Source organism: Budorcas taxicolor, chromosome 23 (genome assembly GCF_023091745.1).
Source record: "Budorcas taxicolor isolate Tak-1 chromosome 23, Takin1.1, whole genome shotgun sequence".
NCBI lineage: Eukaryota > Metazoa > Chordata > Mammalia > Artiodactyla > Bovidae > Budorcas > Budorcas taxicolor.
The window spans coordinates 24,320,631-24,333,270 of record NC_068932.1 but is presented as its reverse complement, the minus strand read 5'-3'; the positions used below and the strand labels follow the sequence as shown (position 1 = coordinate 24,333,270).

Below are 12,640 nucleotides of genomic sequence, written 5' to 3'. Positions count from 1 at the left end.
ACAATAGGATTTAAGGATGAGATTTGGAAATTCACATGCAACCTGTTGCAAATAGGAAGCAGAGTGTACTCGAAGATTCAGTAGGAATGCCGGCCAGTTCCATCGTTAGATCTACTCCCCAGTTAAAATGACATCATCACGTTGTGACTTCATAACATTAAGTCTCTGAACATGACCAAAGCAATTAAAATCTTAACAGCCATCCTGTTTGTATTCACCATCCAAGCTTTCCAAGCCATATCTTTAAACACATTCATTGCTGAGTTGTCAACGCTCATTAAACTGTTAGTGTTTACCCTTTTTCAGAGTGATCCAGCCCCATCTGAAAATGAAAATGAAATAGTTGCCATGCATAAAACATGTATTCAAACTACTTAAAAAAAAAAAAAACCACCCTCTACATTTAGAAAAGAAAAATTTTTTTGATGATTAACTGCTTACCCTTAGTTGATCTCAAGAAATATAATTCACTTTCCATATGATTCATCAACAAATCCATTAAGATTTTGGGAGTTCTAGCAAATATTAATAAAAAGATACATAAACTATGGAATAGGTAACACTTAAAAGTTCTTCCAGTTGTCAGATTCTGATTATATGCTTTTTCTTTCAGATATTCTCTGATAAGAATTAAATTTAAAAATTTAATACAAGATTTTCACGTTTAGAATTAGATACTTGATCCACAACATCATGTACTCACTCCCTCCTATTCAAGAAACAGAATTTAAACTATCACGTTGCAGTTACTTTAAAATGCTTTCAGTCTTGATCCTGTGAAAGAAGAAAAATGAACAAGACGAATTCTGGGTTTCCAGTCTATCATGTAAAGAACCTTACATCAGGGGGAAAGAAAAGCTGAATAAACTTAAAATCAACCATTCCTCTCAGACCCATCAGAGAATTGGGGTCATAGGGGAAACCACTGCCCCCAAAATTATAGAGACAGACAGGCAGATGCAAAGAATCATAGCTTACTGGAGCAGATACCCAGAAGCAGAAACCAGGCCTGGAGCCAGTACCCAGGGGGATTACAATGGGAGAATCTGCACATCTCAGACCAAAAACAAGGACACTAGAGGCAGTTTTAGTTTCTGACATGTTCAGCTGCAGCAGACAATAAACACAGTCTAACTCCTAGCCAGATAAGCATAAAACCCCATATTACAGCCTACTTAATTCATATCCTTTTACCCAGTACATTATGTCCAACTTTTAACAAAAATTATATGGCATACTAAAAGACAGTAACAGTTAGAAGATACAGAGACAGCATCAGAACCAGACTCAGATATTGTTGTATCTGAAAATAATTACAAAGATATTGTAATTTATCAGGCCAGAAATTTAAAACAACTATGATTAATATACTAAGGGGTCTTATGAAAACAGTGGGCAACATGAAAGAATGATTGGAAAATATAAGTAGAGACATGGAAACCTGAAGAATGAAAATAAATATTAGAAATATAAAACACTGTAACAGAAATGAAGAATGCCTTTGGTGGGCTCATCAGTAGACTGAATATTGCAGAAGAGAGAATCAATAAGCTTGAAGAAATGTCAGTAGAACCTTCAACACTGAAATTCAGAAAGAAAAAAAGAATAAAAAAGAACAGAATATCCAAGAACACGGGACAATTTTAGAAGGTTTAGCATACACATAATAGAGAAAGGAAGGAACGAACAGAGGAAATGTGTGATGTAATAATGGCTGAGAAGTTTTCAAAATTCATGTCAGATCCCTAACTACAGATCTGGGAAGCTGAGAGAGCACTAGAAGGATAAATACCAAAAAAATTTACACCAACACATATTAAGCGAAGAAGAACTAAAGAGTCTCTTGATGAAAGTGGAAGAGGAGAGTGAAAAAGTTGGCTTAAAACTCAACATTCAGAAAACTAAGATCATGGCATCCGGTCCCATCACTTCATGGCAAGTAGATGGGGAAACAATGGAAACAGTGACAGACTTTATTTTCTTGGGCTCCAAAATCACTGCAGATGGTGACTGCAGCCATGAAATTAAAAGACACTTACTCCTTGGAAGAAAAGTTATGACCAACCTAGACAGCATATTAAAAAGCAGAGACATTACTTTACATATTAAATATGCATTTAATAAATATTAAATATTATTTAATATGCATTTAATACATGTTAAATACATATTTACATATTACTTTACATATTAAAAAGCAGAGACATTACAACAAAGGTCTGTGTAGTTAAAGCTATGGTTTTTCCAGTAGTCATTACGGATGTGAGAGTTGGACTATAAAGAAAGTTGAGCACCAAAGAATTGATGCTTTTGAACTGTGGTGTTGGAGAAGACTCTTGAGAAGATCTCCCTGGACTGCAAGGAGATCCAGTCAGTCACTCCTGAAGGAAATCACTCCTGAATATTCATTGGAATGTCTGATACTGAAGCTGAAGCTCTAACACTTTGGCCACCTTATGCGAAGAACTGACTCATTTGAAAAGATCCTCATGCTAGGAAAGATTGAAGGTGGGAGGAGAAGGGGACGACAGAGGATGAGCTGGTTGGATGGCATCACCGACTCAATGGACATGAGTTTGAGTAAATTCTGGGAGTTGGTAATAGACAGGGAGACCTGGAGTGCTGCAGTTCATGGGGTTGCAGAGTCAGACATGACTGAGCAACTGAACTGAGCTGAACTGAAAGGTATTAATATTTGTTCAGAAGTATTAACATTGAGATTGTAAAGTGATTTTAATCCACATAAATAAAATGAAATTTTATTTTCAATCATCAGTGATTGACATACTAGAAAGAAATTTAGAACATGGTCCCGTAACAGTCTTATTTTCCATTTGAGTTTTATTTTTCTTTCTTTTACAGACACTCACACAGTCAGGAGAAGTTTGTGTTTGGGGTATAGAGGATGGTGCTTGTGTTAGCAGGATTTATCTGAATATCCAAGTAAGTGTGCCTTATAAATGGATTTTTAAAAAATATTGAATTCTAATCCAACCTACCTTCTTGTGTTCACATGTCAACAGTCTGTGGAAATACTTGTTACAGAGATGTTAATGTATTTTACCTTATATGTTTAGAATAATTCTTGTGTATAAAGTATGTTCCACAGCCCAGAGTGTAGAACATAAGGTATTGTATTGGTATATAGGAAAGAACAAACTTTTCCTTGGTGGCAATTATTTCTGAAACCCTAGTGATTTATATCTCACTCATGCTGCAAATTCATTGTGGATTGACAGGATCTCTTTTCCCCCATGGTCTTTCAGGGAACAAAGCCAACAGAGGCTCCACCAATTAATAGCTCCTCAGTACCATGGGATGGGCTTCCCACATGGCTCAGTGGTAAAGAATCCGCCTGACAACGCAGAAGATGCAGGAGGGTTCGATCTCTGGGTTGGGAAGATCCCCTGGAGGAGGAAATGGCAACCCACTCCAGTATTCTTGCCTGAAAAATTCCATGCATAGAGGAGCCTGGCAGGCTACAGTCCACGGGGTCACGAAGAGTCAGACACAACTGAGCGAATGAGCCACTGACCATGCACGCACACCATGGGATGGGAAGAGTTCTGGAGAGTCTTGAACTAGCGATTAAGTGCTTTTAATAAAAAACTAAACATTCCTTGGCCGTGACTAGGTGAATGGCCCCATCTAACCTCAAGGGGATCAGTTAGAAATGAAAGAAAGGTGCCACTCTAACTAGCTTGAGCCAAAAATGAAAAAGTGTGGGCTACTGACTCAATTAACTATAAAGAATAGAGCTTCTCTGGGCTCAGCTGTGGCTTTATCCAGCAACTCAAATGGTATTACCAAGGATCTCGTCTTTCTTGCTGTCTGTGTACTACGTCTTAATTTCATCTAAGACTTCGTGTGATTCCCAAATGCCACAAATACCAACCTCACATCAGATCATCAGGGAAGAAAACCTCCTACAATGGGAGGAGGAGGAGAAAAGAAGTTTCTCCTTTTCAGAAGGCTTATTAAATATATCCTAATATCCTAATAACACCCCTGAACTAATCACTGTGGACAGGGGCATGAGAAATGCTAGTTGGCTTAAAATCAGCCTTGGAAATGAGACTTAGATCTATTCCACTCAACTGACAATAGAAGAGAGATGGTTTCTTAAAGGATATTCAAGAAATTTTCCAGAAGGAAGGTACATGTAGGCTGGGTGGCAAACTACAGTTGCTCACTTAAACCTAAGCATAACCTACCATAAGGTGATACCATTCTTTCCACCATGGTCATGGTGCACATAAAATAATATTTTAAAAGTATAAAAAGATCAAAATAATGGTAAGGCTATTTTTTCTTAAATTATCTTTTTTTTCTGTATTTCATAATTCTCAATGAGATATGGCTCTAGATAGTAGTGAGAAAAGTTACAATCCTTCTCTATTATAAATTAAAATCTCAATTAATAATGTAAGATGAAGCATCATACTTCATATAAGAGGATACAAGATGCAAAAGATATATAATTCAATGAGATAGGTAAACTCATCCTAAAAAGTAAAGATAAAAATTCTTACCTAAAAGAATATGTGTAGACTCCATAATCAGTGTGGCAAAGGTTTACATGTATTCATTTCTGTTAGAATTACTAGAACTAGAAAAATCTTAAAAGTTCATCTGATCACACCTCTTTTTACAGATGAGATACATACAAACCTAAGGGTTTGTATAATCAGAACTTACCTTGCACTTCCTGGCTAAGGAGGGATAGGAAAGTCGCTCAGTCATGTCCGACTCTTTGCGAGCCCCTGTTAATTGGTGGAGCCTCTGTCAGCTTTGTTCCCTGAAAGACCCTGGGGGAAAAGAGATCCTGTCAATCCACAATGAATTTGCAGCATGAGTGAGATACAAATCACTAGGGTTTCAGAAATAATTGCCACCAAGGAAAAGTTTGTTCTTTCCCGTATACCAATACAATACCTTGGGCTATACAGTCCTTGGAATTCTCCAGTCCAAAATACTGGAGTGGGTAGCCTTTCCCTTCTCCAGGGGATCTTCCCAACCCAGGGATCGAACCCAGGTCTCCCACATTGCAGGCAGATTCTTTACCAACTGAGCCACAGGGGAAGCCCAAGAATACTGGACTGCGTAGACTATCCCTTCTCCAGCGGATCTTCCCGACACAGGAATCAAACCAGGGTCTCCTGCATTGCAGGTGGATTCTGTACCAAATGAGCAGGGGAAGTCCAGGGAGGGATATAGTTACCATCAAAAGACCCTCTTTCTGCTTCAGATATCTTCCTTTCCCCTGACCAGAAGGGAGAGATTTGGGCAACTGTCACAGTTAAGCAGACATCCTTTCATTGAGCTCAAAACCAAGCATGGTACATTCATGTAGATCAGCCTTTGTGGGGAGAATCAGTGATCTTTCCTTACTGAAGATTACTGCCACCCTCTGGAGAACTGATAAGTGGGTTGATCCAGCAGTACAGAGGCTAGACCGCCCTGCCTATGCCCAGGACTGTATTCTCCATGAACGTTTTAGGTAGTGGTCCTCAGAGAACCTTGCTTAGCAGGATGATGGCAAGATGCCCAAACACTAATACTTTCATTTGATGTTACCTGCCAGGGTAACTAAGATCTCTCCAAATATTGCTATATATTTTTAGCCTAGTCAACTATTGCCCTGGAACGGAGGGTAATTTCAACTGATTGTGTTGAAGAAACACAGATACACACACACACTAAGAGCTCCCATAAAGGTTTTCAGCTAAAAAACCCCCAAACCCTCACCATTTTGTTCCCAGTTCATACTGAGATACCAATATACTCAACCTGGTTAAGCCTCAGAAAATTCACTTTAAAAAATAAAAACCTGCTCAATGGAGAAACTGGATGAGGCAGGACCCCTGAGTTTTCCTCTGAGCTTTGTTATCATCTTTGGGATCCTGGGGGCAAATTGCTATATTTTCCTTTGCCCTTGCTTTCTAACCTGCAAAAGGATGACCTCAAGATCTTTTCCATTTCTAACATTCTGTTATTTTATTCAAAACAACCTCCAGATTGTAATTATGTTACCTACAGGGGTTCCCCCTCTCTGGTGTTTCTTGTGCCAATAGAGCAATACTGAGTTCAGTTCAACAGCAAAGGAAAATCTTATTTTCTGATCAGAGGGTGGAGAGGTGGGAGCTCTCCTTCTAGAGCGCATGCTTTTGTCACAGGGAGTGGCTTAGGCTGCTCTATAGAGTTCTCCTTGGGGGAGGGCAGAGTTGTCATGGGGCCAGTCCAGCCGTGCTGCTCCCCTTGAGATCCAAATTCTGGGTGCAGCATCTCTGTGCACAGCCACCCCTGCTGCCATCCTAAGTCTTGAACTGAGGTGTTACTGGCAGCACGTCTCCACACAGCCACAGAGTTGAGGTGCTGCAGCGGTCTCACACTAACTCTGGTCTCAAGTGCTGAGGACAAGACTGCTGCATATGTACCCTGTGAGCAGGTGAAATTAGACTGAAGCACAAATGAAGAGTTTCAACCTTATCACCTAGTTTTCATCTGACTCTTCTGGGGCACCCCAGTGGGCTTTGTCAGTGAAAACTATAGAGAAATGAATCCGATTCCTTAACTAACATGACCACAAATTTGTTCTCTTAGATATTATCTTCTGTAAATGACTGTTGGATAAGCAGGAATCTGTGATGCGTTTCTTTGGTGACAGGCCACGTGCTCCATGATACAGTTATTTTTTGAAGTCTTCCTCAGTTATACCAGCATCCCAGGATCTACTATTATCCAGCAGATGAATGCTGATTTTAAAAAATCACTAACATTCAATAAAGATGTCCAAAAGATGCTAGGAATATGTTTTAAATTTCCTATTTTATTTTTCATTATTATCAGGTATAATCATTTTCTAATCAATTAAGGATAAAAATGAAGCCATGGTTTAAAGTTCAGGCAACTTTCTCATATTTTTCTCATTCCAATTATAGGATAAAAGAGTGTGATATATAGATTCCTATGACTTCTTATGTGATTGATTAGCTGAAGAATGTTGAGTGTATAATTTGTAATACCACACGACACTTGCCACTCTTCTCGTTCTGCGGGTTTTTCAAATAAACTGTAGAACTCTTAAGTGTAGGAAAGCAGGCTTCATTTTCTGGTGCAGTGAACCTGGGGTTTATTTTATTTTTTATTGAAGTTAATTGGTTTACAGTATTGCATTAATTTTTCAGGTGAACAGCATAGTGATTCAGTATTTTTGTGGAGTGTACTCAATTCAGCTCATTATAAGATTAGTGGGTATAACTCCCTGAGCTATACAGCGTACCCTTTTGCTAATGTGTTTTATATCTAGTAGTTGATGTCTGCTAATCCCATGCCCCTATTTCACCCTGCCCCCCTCTCTCTCCTTTGCTTTTCCATATCTGTGAGTCTATTTCTTTTTGCATCTATCTTAAACAGGCAACAGTTCTGGCTTGCTCTCCATCCTCCCTGTCTGCGGCCGTGGGGACCGAGACTGGCCATGTCTACTTCCTCGACGTCCGAGATGTCGAATCCCCTCATGAGGTTCATAAGTCCTTTCTCTCCGAATCACCCGTGCAGCACCTCCTGTAAGTACCGCCTGTTTCTGGCAGCAAATTTGTCAGGCCTGTCTGTTGAGAATTCCACTGAAGTTTTAACTTTTTTTAGGTTTTACATGGGTTGTTTTGAAAATTAGTACATTGGCTCAGTTCTACATTCAAGAAATACAGAGATGTATATAGTTCAATACACTTTCCCACTGTTATCCCCAAATACCCAGTTCTCCTCCTTGGAGACAGCTTGTTACTAGTTTCTTGTGTCTTTTTACTGAACATATTTTATTCACAAACAAGCAGAAAAATAAGTACTTCCTTTTAATTGCATGAATGTGTATCAAGCACTTAGAGTGTACCAGGAACTTCTGTTGTATTAACCTCGTGAGATAGGTATCCTTATTGTCTCCCTTTTAAAGATAAGGCAGATGATACACAAATAATTTAAATAACAATCAATATCACACATGTTGTGAATGGCAAATGTTGAGAGTTGAACCCAGGCAATTGGGCTCCAGAGTCCTTGCTTTTGCTCTTATAGGGTAGCAAACCATATATAATGTTCTGCACCACAATTTTTTTTACTTAATGGTATATCTTAGAGAAAGTCTTCTATCCACACATGAAGACCTTCATTCTTTTTTACGGCTACATAGTATTCCATCACATGAAATATATTCCATAATTTTTAATACAGTATATTGATAGACATTTAGATGATTTCAAATTTTTTGAAACAGTACTTTTTAGGAGACGGCATAGAGACACTGAGTTTAAACTTATTATATTGTTATTATTATATCTTTGATTAATTTATCATAATACTAAATATTAACAAGAAATTACATTTTTACCCTGCTTCACAGCTGTTCCTACGAGCTCTGTGCCTCTGTAGGGAAGGATCTGTAATCTCTCTCCGTTTACGTTCCACTCCTCTGTATCATTTTTTTTTTTTTGGCACCTCTCCTTTCTTAGATGTTTGTCTCTTATCCTAATTTGCATTTCCCACTTTTTCTAATTTGATCAAAGTTATAGAAACATTTTGCTGCATTCTTCTTCTTTCTGCCAGGACTTTACTGAGGGGCATTGGACTGCTCCACTCATCTCTAATTTGAGAATTGCTTATGTACACCTGAAATACCAGAAAGCTTTGCTGTCATGTTTTGTTCACTTATGATGACATAGTTGACTGTTTTTAGTGAATCTTCTTGACCATATACTTATAAATTACAATTTAGAAACAATATTAGCCTAAAATGTAATGATTACATTTATGTATAATCACTTACCTTTTATAAGATCTGATAATATTAAAAATCATAAACCATAAGAATAATTTGTTTGGGATGTATATCCATGATGTCTTTCAATAAATTTGTTTACCATCTTATTAGTGAAACAAGTAGAATCTGATAATCAGATTTCTTTTTTTCTAGGTATGACCAAAGAGGAATGTATGTATTAGTTGGAACATCAGAAGGACACATCTTTGTTATCAATGCCAAACCCTCAAGTTTATTTGAGATTCTTGGATTCATAGGTACTTACACTGAATTTTTTTTTCCCCCAATCTGGGCAGCATGTGGGATCTTAGTTCCTTGACCAGGGATCAAACGCAGGCCCCCTACCCTGGGAACACGGAGTCTTAACCACCGGATCGCCAGGAAAGTTGCCATAGAATGCTTATTAACTTAAGATATTGGTCAATTTATTCTAAAGAATTTAAAGTTGTGAAAATGGGGCCATGGTGAAGCAATTACTTGTAGCATGTTTTCTAAAACATTTAAATAGCTATTCAAAGTTACTAAGGAGAATTCCCATATCATATTTAGAGGTTTTGGTACATCTACTTGGTATACAGTTGATATTAAATAACTCTTCTTGAATCAGTTGATGAATTAATGAAATGGCTAAATGTTTCTAATGTTACTGCAAACGGAAGTTGAGTTGGTTTATCCCTGAAATACTTTTTAAAAAAAAATTTATTTATGTATTTGGCTGTGCTGCCAGAATCTTTAGCTGTGGCGTGCAGGATCTGTAGCTGCAGCATGTGGAATCCAGCTCCCCGACCAGAGATTGAACCAGGCCCCCTGCGTTGGGAGTGTGGAGTCTTGGCCACTGAACCACCAGGGAAGTCCTGAAATAACTTTTTAAATAGCATTTGATCTCTATTTAATTAAGATATCTAAAGAATGTTTTGTCACATGCATCTTTACTCCGTGCTTTCACAACCGAGGGCTCAGGTTCAATCTCTGGTTGGGGAACTAAGATCCCACAAACCATGTGGTGTGGCCAAAAATAAATAAATGAATAAAAATTTTTTTTTAATGACATTCAGCTTTTTCAGTAATGTGTGTCCAAATGCCCATGTAAACCACAGAACTGACAGGCAAGATAGCACTTTGGTGATAAATAATAATAACCAACACTTTTCTGTCTGGCTTTATATACCAAATGTAAATGTAAATTTTCAAATCTATGTACTGATTTTTTTTTTTTTTTTACAAATTGAAAGCAAGTCTATTGAGATAAATATTGGACATCAATTGTATGAATCTTTAAGGCATAACTGCAGACATTCTTCAGACATTCTTCAAATTCATAGAATGACAACAAAGTATGGCTACGTACAATCCATTCGGTTTTATAAACCACTCATGAATAACCTCACAAGCCATTGAAAACCAGATGACAGTTTCAAATAGCTTTGATCTACAAACAAGGCTGTAAGACAGAAAGTTAAAATCGAAATACATGAAGTAAATCCTCAATAGATATGAAAACATCCCATGGTAGTGAAGTCAATTAACCTTAGTTATTAGGGCTTTCATGCACAGACTCATCTCCGATCGATGTGATCTCAATTCATATTTGGCAAAAAATACAAAAGCTGATCTTAACAGTCATATTATTTTTCTTTGTACCCCTAAAAAGAAAAATGAACATGAAAAACTAAATTAAACTTGGAGACTCACATTTCCCAATCGGTATACAAAGCAACAGCATGTCAAACTTTCTAATTCACATATGCATTTAAATGAAATTGGATGAAATACCCCTAAATAAACACATACTTCTATGCCCAATGTTTCACAAGGCAGAAAACACTCAATGAATGAAACTGAGAGGGTAACAGCCAGGAAGGCCAGGGGTCTCCAAAGGGAGGAAACGGGGTGCAAGTGTCAGACAGTTGTTATCTGTCACTTCCGAGGCAGGAGGAAACAAGCTGTTCTCTTTTTCCCCCTTCTCGATACAAATTTAAAAAGAGGTTTTCTCTTACAATTCTGTGTTGCTATAATGACACCTGGTTCCACCTGAACTTCACTTTTCTCATACTTTGAGCTGACCAAGGCATTTTTCTTATGGAAAGGTTTGCCTTAAGCTATGTGAATGTACTATGTATTTACCCTAGACTCTATCTTCAAGTAGGTTCTGCCTAAAGGCTCAGAACTGACTTGACAAACCAATATGCTTTACTCATACGTGGTTCTCCTGATCTATGTGAATGAAGCTATCTATTTGCTCATATCAATCGTTTTATGGCCCAGGATGACTCACCTGGTGCCACGGTGATCTCCATATATCTTGTGGGTGAGGGGTCTGCTGCCATTCCTTTCTCTAATGAGTAGACTGCTAGTAGCTAGATAACATCCAGCTAAAGATGAGTAGGGGGGCACTCTTTCTGCCCCCTTCTGATGTCTATGTCAGAAGCTTTCTCTCTTTTATACTTTAATAAAACGTTGGGACACAAAAGCTCTGAGTGATCAAGCCTCATCACTGGCCCCGGGTTGAATTCTTCCTCTAAGGAGCCCAAGAATTCAAGCATCTTTCATGGTTAGACAACAACCTTTCCAAACAATGGCCTTTTCAAAAAAAAATGATGATAAGTGATGAGTATGCATGTCTACAAATGAAATGGGACCATATGTCAAACCACATAAAAATATATCTTCCCTCAACATACATATAACACAATCAGGCCTTCATATGCATCGATTCTCCAACTATCAAGTCATACAAATATGGATGTAAAATATCACAATACATTCCAAAGTTTAAAAGTGATGGATATTGACTTTCGCCCGCTGGTGCTTCTTTTTATGTCATCTCCATTATATTAGCTATGACAATGAATCATGTGCTGTGCTAAGTCACTTACATTGTGTCCAACTCTTTGGGATCATATGGACTAGGCCCCACCAGGCTCCTCTCTCCATGAGATTCTCTAGGCAAGGATACTGGAATGGGTTGCCATGCTCTCCCTCAGGAGATCTTCCTGCCCCAGGGATCGAATCCATATCTCCTATGTCTCCTGCATGGGTATGTTCTGCATGTTCTTTACCACTAGAACCACCTGGGAAGCCCCAAGACACATGAACATCAGTGGATTTGGGGATCCACGGGGCATATACAGAACCATTCCTCCAACAAAACTGAAGAATGACTTTAAAATCTCAAACAAAACATGAGTATATGTGTTCACAAACTTCATGGAGCAAGGGTTTCTTCGATCTGAAAACTGGCGTCGATGAAGGACTGTGTGAAGAATGCTTCAAAGTCTGTTTGGCAAACACAGCCTAAGTTGGCTATATTTAGTCCTCAGATGAATGGAATGTCATGAGTACTGGTCGTTTCAAATAAGTAGCATGTGAAGCTGTTTACACTTATTGGGATGCGTGGTATACCACATTCACACATTTCAGTAGCATTGGTGCAAAAACGATACATTTCTCAGGGGAAGCTTCTACATGGACTCTTGGGATCAGAGCTCTAACTCATACACACATACTTTTCCTTTTAAAATGATCCTGCATGATAAGCAAACAAAACACTGGATGAACACCTAGACGGTGAGCTCTGTACTAAACGATTTTAAAGCCAGTAGATGGAATGAGCTAATGAGGAAGACTACAAACAAGTCATCTTCTTCAACTTGGTCAAACTGCTCATAGTCATACAAGTGAATGAAAAGTTGAGCCTGTTGTCATTCAATCCAGACGAAGTTCAAGGGAAGCTGCGATGCTCACTGCCCTTGAAGGAGTCCACGTGGAATGAAGCAGTACTGTGGGAAGTCTATTAGTAACCACCATGTCTTGGGTCCTCTGGATGAC

The 12,640-nt window shown here is 38.4% G+C and overlaps 1 protein-coding gene across 1 annotated transcript in view; it reads left to right on the top strand.

Annotated features, from left to right (window-relative positions):
• Window positions 1-12,640, top strand: part of CFAP43 (cilia and flagella associated protein 43) — a 103,422-nt gene that overhangs the window by 39,729 nt on the left and 51,053 nt on the right. Inside the window, exons 10-12 of the mRNA XM_052661087.1 lie at window positions 2,863-2,943; window positions 7,417-7,565; window positions 8,966-9,069. Coding sequence (XP_052517047.1) covers window positions 2,863-2,943; window positions 7,417-7,565; window positions 8,966-9,069 — 334 coding nt within the window. The remainder of the gene's footprint in view (window positions 1-2,862; window positions 2,944-7,416; window positions 7,566-8,965; window positions 9,070-12,640) is intronic.